This window comes from Eptatretus burgeri, chromosome 7 (assembly GCF_056783735.1).
Source record: "Eptatretus burgeri isolate ZD-2024b chromosome 7, Ebu_testis_v1, whole genome shotgun sequence".
NCBI classification, from domain to species: domain Eukaryota; kingdom Metazoa; phylum Chordata; class Myxini; order Myxiniformes; family Myxinidae; genus Eptatretus; species Eptatretus burgeri.
The window spans coordinates 37869828-37887053 of record NC_140967.1 but is presented as its reverse complement, the minus strand read 5'-3'; the positions used below and the strand labels follow the sequence as shown (position 1 = coordinate 37887053).

General features: G+C 42.9%; 1 protein-coding gene across 2 annotated transcripts in view; it reads left to right on the top strand.

Annotated features, from left to right (window-relative positions):
- The window catches only part of TTC27 (tetratricopeptide repeat domain 27), a 134244-nt gene that overhangs the window by 72429 nt on the left and 44589 nt on the right, over window positions 1-17226 (top strand). For both annotated transcript variants that reach the window (XM_085888074.1, XM_085888073.1), the window contains 2 exons: window positions 10394-10489; window positions 10634-10756. In XM_085888074.1, coding sequence (XP_085744200.1) covers window positions 10394-10489; window positions 10634-10756 — 219 coding nt within the window. The remainder of the gene's footprint in view (window positions 1-10393; window positions 10490-10633; window positions 10757-17226) is intronic.

The window sequence follows — 17226 nt, the reverse complement described above, 5'->3', positions numbered from 1 at the left end:
ATGGACTTGGGTACATCCAAGCATGGCTGCCAGGTGGTACCCCAGCCACCTACCCCCTCCCTCCTCAATGTCATATCTCTGGTTCACAAACATTACAGCTGGTGAGGCAGACATGGAGTTTGGCTTCTTCTGAACCTCTCTGTATTGTCAGGATGACAGGCTTAATGGTAAGCCAAACATGACAGAATACTCGTAATTCATTTGAAGAAAGTGCAATTCCAGATGGCTACAACACAAGATATTGCAATCAACCTGGCAAGATATGATGCAGGAAGTCAGTTGGAGCATGACAGCACGGTCTCCCTGACACTAAAATCCTCTGGAAAGGCCACCCTCCTCAACTTTCTACTCCAACCTCGCACCTTCCCTCCCACCCAAACCATAGCAGATTCTTTATTTCTTTTCTTTTTATTACCCTTATTGTCATCATTCGTCTTTGTTGTTTTTATTTTGTTTCTTCTGTTCTTTTTCTGCTTTATTTGTCCTTTTCCCCATCACCACCCCCCCCCCAATAACCCCACACCACCCAACCCCCCTTTTCCTGATTATTATTATTACTTGTAATTATTACTACTTTGGTTTATTTTAATCAGTTTTATTTTATTTGCTCAAATCTAAGTTTCACTGTGTTTTTGATCTCTTTAAATTATTATTATTCTTTCCGGTTCCAGGTCTGAGCGCATTTGAGTTTGGCTACTGCAGTGCTTCCTTCCAGTTCATCATCAAAGCTTAGTTTTCCAGACCATATCCATAGTATTTTCCTGTGTTGGTTGTGTTTTCATCCCATTTCCCATATTTAATCAGACCTTTTTTGTGGTGTGTGCTCTCAATCTTGTGTCCCTGTGAGTGCTTGACTTGCATGCCAAAGCTTCAGATAATGAGCATGCCAAATCTGTCTTTCCTCTGACGGTGTGTGCTTTGTTCTGCTTTCTTTATCTTGGGTGTTCTCTTTCACACGAATCAACTTTACCTTATTTCCACCTCCTCACTTCATATATATATATATATATATATATATATATATATATATATATATATATATATATATATATATATATATATATATATACATGTGTGTGTATATGTGTATATATGTATATATATATATATATATATATATATATATATATATATATATATATATATATATATATATATATATATATATATATATATATATATAGTTCCAGATCTGGAAACCATTTGCATTCCACATACAGATGTCCCAAAAGTCAGTTATGTCGTTAAGTATGTGTGTAGTCAGATCCCCTTCCTTTTGTCTAGTGGGAGATTCCAAGGCTGTCGTTGCGATTTCTTTGAGTTAGGTTGTTACATCGAGCAAGCCATCTAACAACCATCCCATCTGCATGACCCCTCGGCCCATCACGATCCACCACCAACCAGCTGCTTTCTCGCACCCTGACGTGCCAAGGCAAGATCTCGCGGTTCCGGTTTCTCGGCTCCCACAAACGTTGTAACTCTTTCACGACGACCTTTGCAACATTGAGACTGTTGCTCTACAAGTATGAACCCGCGTGGAAGAGTGGGTGGGGTTTCCTGGCAGGGGCTGAAACCCCACCCAGGAAGGGCGAGTCCATGGCAGCCTGCCCAATCAGGGTGAGGAGTGAGGTCTGCTCGAGCGAGCCCCACCCCGTTGAGGGAGGTTCATAAATTCCAGAACACACTCTGAGGCGGTGGTTTTTTGGGTTTTCTACGAAGTGGATGTTACGAAGGTTGTTCGGAGGTTTTCGACGGGGTTGTTGTTGAGTGGCAGTTCTTTTGAAGCGGAGGGTTGAGCAGAATGTTGTGCAGGTGGCGAGCGTGTCCCTGCTGGCCCTCTACAAGGAAAGGAAAGAGCTACTGACCCCCTTCCGTGGACCCCACTATTCACCACCCAAGCTCCGCCACGAACCACGAGTCCCACACTTGCGACTGGGGACCAAACCAACGAACTTTGTCGGGTGCCGCATCACGGAGCACCCCCTTCCTCCGACGGTCAGGTAGCCAGCTGGACTCTGACCCCCAGCTCGTCTCTCTCCTCGGCTGCAAGGGTCCAATAAAGAACTCTGGGTTTATTTTCATTTGTGTGTGTGTCTGTGTGTGGGCCCGTCTTTAAGTAGAACTGAATAAGTGTTATTGGATCATTGTAAATATTTCTTGCATATTCGCGTTAAGTCTTGCTTTGTGTCTTCATTTACTGTTAATAAATCATCACAGAAATGTTCCCAGTCCGTTTCCATCCCTTGTTGCATTGGTTCAGCATAGTTTGGATCTGAGTTTAGGTGGGGTTTTATCCCCGTTAATCGGACAATTGTAGCCAGGATGTCCTGGGCAGGCCCGCTCGACTGCATCCGAGCCGGAAAGGTGGGTGGCAGAGTGGTAGTCGGTAGGTGTAATTTTACCGCTGCCGGTAGAGTGAATCCGGTTCAGCCAGGCGTTCCGAGGGCGTGGATCCCCGGTAGCCGAGACCGCGTTGTTACTTGGGTACATTGGATCTCGATAAAATAACCCTACGCCACGCGGTTGAGATATTAGTGATCCATGGTCGGTTAAACGACCCGCTGGCTCGCGGGGTTATCCGAGCGACAGCCTACAATTCCGGGGAGTTTGGTGGGAGACGACGCAAGCTTTCCCCACTGAGTGGTGGTTCTCGCCACCGACCCCCGGCCCGCAAATATATATATATATATATATATATATATATATTTATTTATTTATATTTATTTTTATATATATATACATATACTAATAAAAGGGTGTGTGTGTGTGTGTCCTCCATAACTCCAAAACTATAAAACTTTGCATGCCTAATAAGAAATCCCCACAGAAGTGCAACAGTGAAAATTAGGCATTTGGGTAAATTAAAACACACCTTTTGAAGATAATTTAGGGGGTGCTCATCACAAAAAAACCAAAGCAAGTCTTTCCAAGATGGTGGCACGCCATCTTGTTCAGCCCTCTGTGGTTGCTGGAGTCTTCAGCTGCCATTTTGTTCGGCCGATTCAATTATGCCTCAATTTGGAAACACGATCTACTCTCACGGACTAATTTAGGTATATCATCAAAATATTATGTCGGATTTGAGAATCGGTTCTGGTGAACAAAATAATTGTGGAAATCTGGAGTAAAATCCAAAAACAACAAATTCGCGATTTTTATAACTTTGTGTATTTATTTAAGCAAAGCATTAACCTTAACTTTTTCTACTGTTCGGACGATTATATTGAGTGAACAATTTTTTTTGGAATGTGCAGAAAGTGTAACTTCATTGAGAGAAACGCCGTGCTTCATAACCTGCTTTTGCAATCCATTATGGCACAGTCCACAGGGGTCCTGTTTTTCGGCAGTTACATTCGCAGTTTGCTGTTTCTGTTTTAGGCGATTTGTGAACATTACAAAATATTAATACAAATCCATACGAATAATAGGGTGTGTGCGTGCCTGCGTGCACACACGTGCGTGTGCCTGTGTCTCCTCCAATACTCCAAAACCATAAAACCTTTCAGCCTGCAACTTTGCATGCATCCGAACAAAACTCCAAGCAAGTGTAAGAGTGAAAATTGGGTGTTTGGGTTAATTAAAACACCCCTTTTGAAGATAATTACCTGCCTTATTTAATTACGTCCTTCATCCGGCAATCCTCGGCCACCTCGCTGTCTGAGATCTTAAGGCATTCCCTGGGTAACCTCGGTGGGGTCTGAAGCCGTCATGTTTATTGGCTTGGACGTAGCTCCAGATTTGAAAGTGTCAGAAGTTCTGACTACCCCAAAAAGTGTTGATTTGTCCAATTCGGACATTGCATCGGGTGCATCGTTGTATTGAGGGCAATTGGAAATCGCTTTCCAAGCCAGGTGTTCTGTAGGTGTGCTTGAGTGCATAAGCCACTTACCGAGCTGTCCAGTACGGTTCGTATCCTGATCGGGATGTACAGTTGACAGTTACTACAAGGTAGAGGTACGTTTAAAGCACACATGGACGTGGTACATATCGGTAGGTTGAGATCTACATGGGCTCTCCTCAGGTGTGTGGACATGCTTTGCCTGTTACAGGTGCCGTGGTGGCAAAGTTTCATCCCGTATCTTATGGAGGTTCTTTCAGGTTTGCCTTTGTCCTCGCACCTGTTTCTAAAGCATTTGGTTATCGGATTTGCTTTACAAAGCTTAAATGTTTCCCCTTGTGAGTATGTATGTATATGTATGTATGTATGTATATGTATGTATATATATATATATATATATATATGTATGTATATATATATATGTATATGTATGTATATATATATATATATATATATATGTATGTATATATATATATGTATGTATATATATATATATATATATATATATATATATATATATATACATACATATACATATATATATATATATATATATATCCCTCCATTTTCAGGTGAGAGATGTGGGTGGGTCTTTCTTTATTTATATATTGACTCCTTTTGACGTTTGCACGTGGTATGTGCTTGGGAGCCTCATTGGTATGCATTGCTGTCTGCGTGATCACTGATGATTCGCCAAGTGGGGAGCTAGGAAGGGGAGGGGGGAGAGGGGAGAGTGAGGAAGAAAGGTGGGGAGAGTGGTGCCTCAGCAAATGTCGCTGTGCACTGTGGGAGGGAGTGGGAAGAGGGGGAATAGAGACAGACACAGACAGACACAGACAGACACAGACACAGACACAGACACAGACACAGACACACAGACACAGACACACAGACACAGACACACAGACACAGACACACAGACACAGACACACAGACACAGACACACAGACACACAGACACAGACACACAGACACACAGACACACAGACACACAGACACACAGACACACAGACACACAGACACACAGACACACAGACACAGACACACAGACACAGACACACAGACACAGACACACAGACACAGACACACACACACAGACACACAGACACACAGACACACAGACACAGACACAGACACACAGACACAGACACACAGACACAGACACACAGACACAGACACACAGACACAGACACACAGACACAGACACAGAGACACACAGACAGACACACAGACAGACACACACACACAGAAACAGACAAACAGACACAGACACACAGACACAGACACACAGACACAGACACACAGACACAGACACACAGACACAGACACACACACACAGACACACAGACACAGACACACAGACACAGACACAGACACACAGACACAGACACACAGACACAGACACACAGACACAGACACACAGACACAGACACACAGACACACAGACAGACACACAGACAGACACACACACACACAGACAGACACACACACACACACAGACAGACACACAGACACACAGTCACTCAGACACACAGACACACAGACACACAGACACACAGACACACAGACACACAGACACACAGACACACAGACACACAGACACACAGACACACAGACACACAGACACACAGACACACAGACACACAGACACACAGACACACAGACACACAGACACACAGACACACAGACACACAGACACACAGACACACAGACACACAGACACACAGACACACAGACACACAGACACACAGACACACAGACACACAGACACACAGACACACAGACACACAGACACACAGACACACACACAGACACACACACAGACACACACACAGACACACACACAGACACACACACAGACACACAGACACACAGACACACAGACACACAGACACACAGACACACAGACACACAGACACACAGACACACACACATTATTTTGATCAATGAAAGATTTTAAATATTTTTTGGTGGGTGGGGAGAAGCGTGTAATTAGATATCCTTTCATTTTTATTTCATTCGCCAAACAAGTGCATTCTTAATTTCTTCTGATGAATAAACTCAGACCTTTAACATCTGAACCTTGTTGTGGTTACACAATGTATCCGGTTCACAGACATGTTTTACTCGTAGGCATCTGGAAGTGTGTGTTTTCTGCATTTGCCTGGGACATATTTGGAGAAAGTTACCTACTTCCTGCCTTGTCTTGAGTTTGAGTTAAAATGCCCTTTCCCGCTTTCCATATATTCCTTCCGCACAAATATTTTATGCTTATTGCAGCTGTGAGAAACATGACACTGGCCGATCAAAACAGCTTGGAAAACAATGCTCCACAAATGCTACAATTAAAAATGAGCACAAATTGACTCCCTCCAACCCTAACCCCACCAATTTCACTAACTTGCTTTGTTTACATATTTCTCACTTTCACGGTCCTTACTCTAAACGTTGTGAACGGCTTGATGTTTGATATCCTGCTGAATCTACTTTAATCTTTGCCGATCATGGAATGCGTTATTTACGCTGTGCTATAAACATTAATGGCTGGCAGGATGGCTGAGAGGTCTGCACACTCGACTCGAAGCTGTCTAGACTAGTTTCAAATTTCGACTCGGCTATAAACTGTCATCCCGGTGTTTCACAGGCAGGGTGATTCATCAATGTGTGTGCCATCCCTCGGATTGACGTTAAACTGGGTGTGTCGTCTGCCGGCAGTATGTGGTGCACGTTGGATGTACTACGGTGTCCTTCGCGAAAGGTGGGCAAGCTATCGCAGGCACCATTAACAACTTCCAAATTCCTGCCCCAATCACTGCTGGGAAGATAATGGCAAACCACCCAGTATAACCCTTGTCGAGAAACTGCGTGGGCAGCACCGACGCTCTGTAACAGAGTATGGTACGTCAGAATCGGAATAAACATCAAACATGCACGTATTACAGTTTATATATGGTCTTAAAAATAAAATAAAAAAAATTAATGACCTGATATGGTGGTGAATACCTGTCTTAAAGCTCTGGAAGGAAGGATTATATTGAACAGACTGAGGGAATAGGTTCTACAGGTGAGAGAAACGAGGAACAAATGAGTGAAGGTGAGCAGTGAGTTTGGATTTGGGGAGTTTCTCCATGAAGGTGTTACGAGCAGACTTCACACACCCTGCGGAAACCTCGGGGGGGGGGGTGGGGGAGGTGGGGGGTTAGAGCAAGGTAATTCGGACATTGAGAGTAACAGGCCGAGAGACTCAGCTATCTGGGAACAGTCTTCCATTGTCTTTTTCCAAATGTGTTATCTTCAAACAGTTGAAAGTTTGTCTGCTTGTTGTATACGCTGCAATGCTTTTAATATGCACACACAGTTCTGATTGACTGGATGACGCAGTAGTAGCATAGTCGCCTAATATTTGTCTAGTCTCGTTTCCATTACTGACTTTAACTGGAAGCTGTCATCCTGGAGGTGTTTCGTCGATAGGGTGCTGCATCAACAAGTGTACCTTCCTTCAGATGGGATTTTTAAGCCAGCTGTCCATTCTACTAGCATTTGCTGGTTAAAGATACCTCGGCCTTTGAAATACAGTAGTCTGTTGTGTGCTTTTGCCCAAGTCAAATTACAAATTCCTCCCATTGTGTGCAAAGGTGATGATTATGCAACCCGTGGGGAAAATCCGAATCGATTATCGCTAAAATACACTATCACTCAGAGAAAAAATTCCAGGTTTCATACAATAGATAATCACAAGTGTATGAGTTGTGCTTTGATTATTGTCTTTTTTTGCTTAAACTTTTTTACAGCTTTTTAATATAAATGATGAATGGAAATGGTGGTGAGGTTGAGGACAAGGGTCTGGAATGCACTATTAATTTGTGATTGACACCTTGACTGTCAGTCCTGATATCACATCGAAGAAATATCGCACTTACAAATGGCTTCTGATACAAACTAAATACATATCTCTTCCCGATCTCATTGAAGTTGATGGTTGACTTTTTCCAGGTCAACTCATCTCCTCACCATCAACCAACTCCTTCACTCTCGCCCCTTCTCCCCCTTCCTTGCTTAGTAGTCTTGAGTTGTTCAGATGAACACCTGATCAGTTTTATCACTTATCTTGAGGCCACACATCTTTACTTGAGTTTCAATGATGTCCATGATGTCTATTGTCATCGAGCGATCTCAAATTGAAAATGATGCCTTGCCCAATCACTCCATGTACATTGTGAGATATTGTAGCTGCTTTTGGCCATTGTGAGTTTCTTCCATACACTGTGAAAACGATTCTTAGGTATTACTCGCTCACCTGGAATGTACTTCCGGGGAGCTTATGGGATGGCGCGTCGTCCGTACATCAGTCCGTCTGTCCGTCCACAAATACTTGCAACTTCTTCTCTGAAACTACACATTGGATTTCAAAGAAATTTTACCACAACGTTCATCACTGTGTATGTGCCAAATTTTGTTTATGGCATTAAAAAAATTCGGCCCTAAGGGGGTCCGTGGGTGTTGCCCCCTCCCCCCCCACAAAAAATAGGTATTTGCTTGATTCTCAGAAACTATACATGCAATTACAATGAAACTTGACCACAACCTTCATCACCGGTGATGTACCAAAGTTTGTTCAGGATGGAGGAGAATTTTTCATTCGACTCGTACACTTTCAAGAATTTTTCGGATGGAGGAGAATTTGTTCAGGACAACTGAGAATGGAGAAATCATGGGGTCGAGGTGGGACAGACGAGCCACGTTTTGCGGGGTCTTGCGAGTTTGATTGACTGCTGTCTGTTGGAAAGGGATCAGTCGGTCTGCATTGATTGAATGACGGAGATCAAGACGGGGTTTGACGATATCTGTGGTTTGCAGTGGAGCTTCACAGCAGACCGCCGTCAGGCTGCTCCTTGTGGAATGTTTCTGACATGGCGCTGATGTTTTGTCACCCACTCTTTCAACAAGTTCAGGAAATTGGAATTCCCTTGTTGCTTTGCTTGTAGTTTCCTCAGTGGTTGAGGATAGGCTCAATTTTTATTTTTGTCACACTCTGCTACGCCACCGTTGAAGCCTTGTTTATTCTCCATCTGCCTTGGGTAATTACTGACCTTTGTGCAGGAATAAATTGATTGCTCTGCGATCACTGTAAAAATACCATTGCACTTCCAGTTAGTCGTGCTGTGGAATTATGTCAGATTTATACTACGAGGGAAATGTAACTTCTTAAATAAATGCGCTTTGCACAAAAGCACCTGAAGCAAGGCAGGTAATTGCGACGAGAAGCAAGTTCTTGACTCCCCTCGGGATTAAAGAAAACGTTGTGCTTGTGAAAAGTTTTAGGTTTTTGTAATATAATTGATGATTTGTGAGGACAAATTCAGTTCTGCGAGGAACAATGTGTGTGTGTGTGTGTGTGGGCGCGCGTGTGGGTGCGTGCGTGTGTGGGGGTGTGTGTGTGTGTGTGTGTGTGTGTGTGTGTGTGTGTGTGTGTGTGTGTGTGTGTGTATGTGTACGCGCGCACTTTTTGGAAATTTCCCGCCATTTGAACAAGACTTTTCTTTGTTCGGTTTCTACGACCATCGATGCATCCATTGTGGGCAAAGCCTTGCACAAGGCGGACCTTGTCTTGCGACCAAAATCTTGCACTTTCTCTTTTTTTTTTTCTTTTTTTTTTTCTAGAGGACATTGTCAGACAATAAATGGTTTCATCATGTGCCATCCTGGCAACCATTGTAGCTCGCCTGCCACTCGACTCGAACCCATCCGGTTGTGACCATTGATGTGAAAAACTGAAGAAATTGCTTTTCGGTGACAAAGGCAGGAATGATTGATTCTACCTTTTCTCTAAATAAAGGGGTGTAAGGTCTTTGGCCACTCGGAAATGTTAGCAGTCATTATAACATACAGCCCCCCCCTCCCATCCCACCCTCCTCTACTCTGAGTATCCTTCACAGTGGGGATTTCAAATGGTCACCCTGTCGGTGAATTATCAGGTTTGAAGGTGTAGATTTCTTCTTATTATAGCGACAATGCAAAATTCACTGCACCTTTATTTTAGCACGACTCTAATTTAAGCACACCATTAGTCAGTATTTTGTATTTTGCACGATGGGGTGTACTTATATCCAGGTTTTGTCTCCCCACTGTCAAAGAACCATCAGAAAAGCCAGGGTGTATCCGAATACTTGCAGCGGACCTTCTGAATTGCTTTTGTCCAAACCGATTCCATGCAATTGGTCTTAGTGTCGTGGATTTGGGATGGGGGGGGGGAGGTAAAGGGGGGTCAAGGCAGAGGGGTTGGTGCTGAGCTGGATTTCATAATTGAACAAAGTAATTACATCTAAACAAAAACATTTGTTTTCCTTGAAAGTTTTACTTTCACAGCGAGTTTCAAAATAAATTCGCCCTATAAATTTCATCAACGTGACCAGAAGTTGTTTGTGGCAAGAAAAGGGAAAAACAAAACGACGTATTCACCATTTGTTCGGATCTTTATTCCGGCGTCATCTGTTGACTTGACTTGGTTTACCCCATTTGACCTTTGTCACTTTTTCATCCTTGTTTCCCAATGCAGACTCTGGTAAATGACTTTGAAGATCAAAGGACTCCACTTGTGGAGAAAATGAAAGTGTTCTACTGTTCAAAGGTACCCCCGAAGTGGAGAATGAAGGTATGTTTGTGCCATTAACTTGAAGGACAACTTTGTTTGCTCATGAACATTCAATGAATCGAGTCTTTTGCAGTCGTAAGGGTTTCTACGTTTTGCTCTGTGAAAGGTATGACGTAGTAAACCTGGATTGCTCTGTGCTTGCAGAAAGAGTTAGCTCGGCTGTTCTTCGAACTTGGCTGCTCTGCTTCGGCTTTGCAGTTATTTCAGAGCTTGGAAATGTGGGAAGATGTCATCGTCTGCTATGCCAGCATCGGCCAGTCTGATAAGGTATGTGCGTGCGTGCATTAGTTATTGAATGTTCATGAGATGTTGCATTTGAATGAAATCTCAGATGCTGGGAATGATGCAATGGCCTAGTGCTCTGCATGTTGTGAAATTGAGAACTCTGGTTTGACTGGAACTCTGACAGGTTACTTATGACGAACAAGAGCAGGCCTGCCCTGCCAATTGGAGCCCATTAACAAGCTCCCTATTTTCTTTTGTTCCACAAGCACCTCGGCATTCCTTTTGTCCAGCTGCTTTGGCCAAAAGGCTGCTTTTAAGATGTAACACATTCCTTTCTGCACTTGGCTTTGATAAATGACTTTCTGTGTAGCATGTATGAAGGGTAGTGCCAAGACGTGTGTTATATCTTGCCTTCAAGCAGGAACAATGAAAGAGCGTGGACTGGTATTGAAGATCTTGCACACAAAAGGGGATAAACTGCTATCCCCAGTCCCGTAAATTCAATTCCTTTTTTGTCTACTGGCAGATTGAGGCCATTGTTTCCATGGCTTGCTGGAGAAGCAGCTTGTCTTGGAATTGCTTTCCCAATCTATCATAAATTTTTGCCACAAGGAACTTTCTTCTGTACATGGGCCATTACTATAATATCATAATAGTAGTTGTGTATCCTCATAGCTCGATTATAGGAAAATTTATTTTTGTTTTCACCAGTGTGTCAGGGGATCGGCGAATGTAAGAAATTGAAGATTAGATCAGTGAATAGACAGACATTGGATGTGACATGCGGTTCTGTTCAGTTTATTTATTTATTTATTTATTTATTTTATATCAGCATAAACTTGGACCGGCGGGATAGCCTCGAGGTATGAATACTCGCCTTTGAGCTGTCTAGCCTGAGTTTCAATCTCCACTGAGCTATAACTGTCACCCTAGTGTTTCACAGTCACAGGTAAGGCGAGGCATTGATGCATGCACCATCCGTTGGAAGGACCTTGCGCTGGTGGGCCCATCTGTCATCACTTATTGGTGGACATTATGCATCCCACAGTGTCCTTCACAAAGAGTAGGCGAGTTATCGCCAGCACCCTTGCAAAGTTCCATATTCCTACCCCAGTCCCAAAGACGAGCACCGTGACGACCGGGTCTTCATACTTGGCCTCATTTAGCATTGAATTTCATTAGTGGACCCTATTGCTTTATGGTTATGGGGGACTATCGATGGATTATATATTTGAAGGGGACATAATGAGTTGATAGCATTATGGTCTTTCACAGACAATTTATTTATTTTCCTTCTTTCATTGCTTTACCAATTGTGTGAATAATTTGGACATTTGCTGTTCATTTTGTTTTGTTGCATGACTGAACTGTGTTGATATTTTGTGATGCACCTTCAGTGTGAAATGTGCTGCTTTGCTCTTTCAAACGAAACTCATGTATAATATTTAATGTTGAATGAAGAACGAGTCTTGCTGGTGAAGGCTGGTGTCTATCTGCCTCGGCAGGCAGGTAGAACGGTGAATTAAATCAACAGGATATTGATTGAGGGTACACTATCCGCCGTGTGAAACGAGGATAAGCTGGTGTCCCTCTTTTGCGCCAACAAAAGGTTGACGCCAGAAACATCAGCTTCTCCGGTTGCTTCCCACAGCAGTTATCATAACTCATTGAACGTCCTGATGATGTCATCCATTGTTTTGATGTAAAATATTTAATGTTTGGCTTCTCGCTTGCCAACATACTCTGCTTGCTCTGGAAATCAGATCTCTCGGCATCATCGAGATTACGGCACGAGCCAGATCTGCCTGCTTTTTGAGAATTTGCAGATTTGGGCTTTTCCATTTTTCAACAAATTAGTTGCAGTTGGACTAAAATGACCAAAACTAAATAAATCAAACCGCAGAAAACAAGACAAGAAAGTTTCATACCGTTTACTTATTCTTACGGTTCTGGAACTGGCTTCTTGTGTTTTTCATGAAATGATAATAGTTTGAAGGGTTGTTTTGTTTTTTTTCTCTTCGTGGTGATCTCATTGTTGTCATGAAGAAATATTCCAAGGTGTCCTTCGATTCATTTTACAGTTTCAGCTCGGTCACACGGGTCGTTGTTTTGTTGGCGCTGTTGGCGGCGAGCAAGGCCATGACCGAAAGAAGCCTTCTTTGTTGCCCCCTATCCAATCAGTAATCCACGAGGCACTTGAGTTAATGCCATTTTATACAACGCACACCGCCTGACACTTCCTCGTCTGTCCACATTGTCGTTCCGTCTCCGTAGTGTTGTGTACAGATATGAACAGAAACTGAAAACACATTCTTCGTTTTATACTCCATTTGTGTATATCTTGGCCGTATGTGCGTGCTCTATTCTTACCTTTTTTTTTCTCTCTATCTTAATCGGTGATATTCACGATAATTCCTACAACGCTTATTCATCCGGTTTTCACCGAATCACCAAATTTCTTTGTGGTTTGGAGACTTATTTTCGATTGTGTCACATTCAAACCATGTATGATGGCTCCTTCTTCACTCGATTTTATTTTTTCTCCTTTCCCTTATTCTCGCAATCTTTGCATGTACTGTAGATCTCTGTTATAGTTATCTTGCATGAACTTGTGTTTGTAAATAGACTATGTAGAATCGCAATTGCCTTGTTTTACTTTTGAGGGAACACGCAACTGCGGTAATGTCCGCAGGTGATCTGAGGCCGTGAATAAAGGATCTTTGACCTTCCATCACGACCTCGGATAGGACCTGAAGCTTAGTCCGCCATGGGCACAGAACTTCCTGGTCAATCCAACCTGTTTTCTTGGACTTATTGGCTTGGACTTCGCTTTGTTATGCCAAAAAAATGCTCCATCTTGCATTTATAGTTTGTTAATTTTCAGATGTGGACTATAACACATCAGTGGAGACGACCCCAGCCAACTGAAAATCCACTTCGTCTCCAAGGGGATTTGCATGCTTTCTGCTTATACAAAAAAATCCCATAAAGCTCTTGCCCTCGTCACCTTCCACTTAATTTGGGCACCAATGGAGGTTAGCATGGAGCATATTCCTGCTAAGTTGTATTCTCTAAATTCAGGCTTCACTCAAGGACTACAACATGATGGATTACTTGTGGCGTAAGCGGTCGGCCTCCCAGGCAGTCTTCTTGCATATCGGCCGAATGCATGTGATGGATTCCTTCAGTAGTGCGTAGCTGAAGAGCAACACGGCGGCAGTCATGGGGTCACATTGAGTTGCAATAAGTCTGAAACTGTCATCCCAACAGGCTCTCTGAACTTTTGAACAGGATTCTTTGGAGGTTTTAAAATATATTTACATGTTTTGTTTTAGTTATTTATTTATTTATTTATTGCATTACTCGACTTCCATTAGTCCTGCAGCGTGGTCTGATATTTCAGATCAATTGTTCAAATTTGCATAAAAGCACCAAAATTGGTACACATGTAGAATAATGTATTCTGAGCAAATCTAGATATGGAGCCACCCGAGATTGTGCCTTGGTCAGCTTCGGCGACCATTTTCCAAAATGGCCGCCATTCTACTTTAGCGAAATTGGCTATATGCTTTTATTTTCTTATTGTATTGGTGGTAGATATAAGGAAAGTGTAAAATTTAGTAAATTGACCATGAAAAGGCGTATTCAAATATTATGAGCCAGTATTTTCGGTAAAAAGGCATTATTTGATTTGTAAATTGCTGCTCTCCTGAAACGTTGATGAAAAGTACCCATTATTGCCTGGAGAACAAGAGTCAAATGATATTCATCACATTCAATGGGTTTGGAATCAACAAAAATCGCATTATAGATTACATACTTTACTCTATTTTGAAAAGGGAACTGATGATCGTGATAATGACAAACTCAGAAAATGTAGTCAAATTATTGCACACTTCACTTTGAAGCGGCTACGGTTTACTGTCTACTACCATTCTACCAGGACACATGGTACACACATACATCAGTCTCGTACAATATGAGTTTCTGACCTCAAGTGTACAGGCTCTGGATCAAGAAGTCAACACTTTTACAAGCAATGCGACTTTACATTTGCACATTCAAAGCGAGGCCGATATCTCAGTCTGTGTCTACTGCGTCTGTCTACTGGCATTCTCCTTCACAAGCACACAGTCCAGTGCATTGCAGATTAGCCTTCTTGCATTTGCAGCGGTTTCTACAGCCTTTTTTGCAGCCGCACGACACCAGCTCGAAGCAGCTTTTTGAAGCCTCAGGGAGTGTGGTCCAGAGCGGTTCGTAGGACCCATCCTCTGTTTGCCGCCAGCCCCAGCTTGTTGGTGATGGAAGCACGGGTTGAGGGACCAAGACCTGCCCCCAGACATAGCCACCCTGGAAGACTGATCTCTTCACATGCTGTTCCAAAGCATCGTAGGTAGGTGGGATGCGCTGGACGGAGTTCCTCTTGGCGAAGAGTTTCTTTCTGGCCTCGTTGACGTCCGTCTATAGACTGGTGCGGTCATACAGGAGCACCACAAACCTTTCAATGCAGTGCATTGTGTCATCCTGGATGTTAACTGGCGTGGTCGTCAGGGTCACAAGAAAATCTGTCAGTTCTGGAAACGAGTTCCATGTGGCCCAGGCAGATTTCTTCCCATGCCCCACGAATGCTGATACCATGTCACATCCGGTCATGGCGTGGAAGACAGGGAGGGCACGTGCCTTCTGTGGACTGGCGCAGGCAGTTATTTCATTTGCAGGGATGTAGCGGTAGTTCTTGCCCGTCCCAAAGGCAATCCAGAGTTAATCCACGCATGGTAGTGCCTGGGCTACCATCACCACAAAGACGACGACGTCGGTGTCTACAGTTCGAACTTGAATCCGACGGTGGTCATGTTCTGCAGGATGGGCCACCCTGTAGCATGATGCAAGTGTCCGCCTCTTCTTGACCGCATGGAGCCAGAGAGCTTTCATCTTCTTGCCTTGGAAGGCAGATGACTGCTTCACCATCAGTGACTACCAGCTCCTTTTCCTCATCATGGAAGGACTGCACCAGCACATCGGACAGGAAGGTGAAGAGCTCCACCTTGTTTGCGTCGACACTTAGGAAACTCTGCCAGTTTCCTGGTTTGGCTGCGGTGCTCACCACGTGCCGTCGCACCCCTAATCCTCGTTTCTCCCTTGTCGCCGTCTTCAAGGAGCCATCTTTGTAGCTATCCCAAATGAAGTCCCAAAAATGACCATTTTTCCCCCAATACAATGGTTGGAAATATAATAAATCAACACAAATGACATTTGTATTGTTTTTCTTTGTAAAGGCACATCACATGGAGTATTTATCACCTCTGATAAACCTACAAAGAGAATAACAATGACAGATATCCCATGTTTTAAAGTAGAATGGCGGCCATTTTGGAAAATGGCTGCCAAAGCTGACCAAGGCAAAATCTCGAGTGGCTCCATATCTACAATTGCTCAGAATACATTATTCTACATGTGTACCAATTTTGGTGCTTTTTTGAAAAGTCGAACAATTGGTTTGCTATGCTGCAGTACTCCATCCTGAGGCTTCACTTGTACTTTACTGCTCTAGAAGCTTTTGTGCTGCAGTATATTATCACCACATGCTATTCCAGTGCTCAACAAGCAAAAGCAATTGCTGAATTGACTATAAGACATGATAATGAAGTCGTTAATTATTTAAATAGCATGCTTGCATGCATTTGTTTCTCATAAATGAACATTAATGTCAATGTTATGGCAATTTAGACTTTGGATTTAGAGAACATCTTGCTGATAATTTTGAGGGTGGAGAGGATTAATGGTTAAAGCCTGAATTTCGCTTACAAGCAGTGGTATATTAATTGTGATATTATTTGCAGTGTGGCACAAAATCAACTTTCACCCTAAAGATGTGCTGCATCGTGTATTAAGGGAGGGGTGGGGGGGGGTACATAAAATAATGTTGCTAGCCACAGCCTAAGGAAAATGAAGACAGTTAAATAACTAGAAGGGTACTCGGTGGAGTACATACCTCCGCCACACAATGCCTGATACACGAGAACCTATCGGGCCCAAAACATTTTTGAAATACCATGCGAAACAGTACTATATCATTTTTGGCTCAATCTCTCATTGGTAAAGAATTGCTTTAAAAATGAAATAGTTCTCGTATCCGGATCTGGATTGGGATCTTCAATTTCCGGATATCCGAATCAATGACCTGATATATAAATCCTCGTAAAATTTTCAAATCGATCGGATGAATATTGAGGAATTTAGAAATCTCACCTAAATTGTTGACCTTTGGCCTATGTTGACCTCAAAAATAATTCGTGGTTGAATTCAGTGACCTGATGTATAAATCCTCTTCAAATTTCAAGTCATTTGGATGAAAATTGAGGATTTTAGAAATCTCACCAAAGTTGTTAGCCTTTGGCCTATGTTGACCTTTTGATCTCAAAAACAATAGGCTTCTTCCTTATGAAAAACTCTACCGTGTGGTGAAGTTTCGTGAATATCGGTTTGAATTTGTGACCTGTAGGCGACAGACA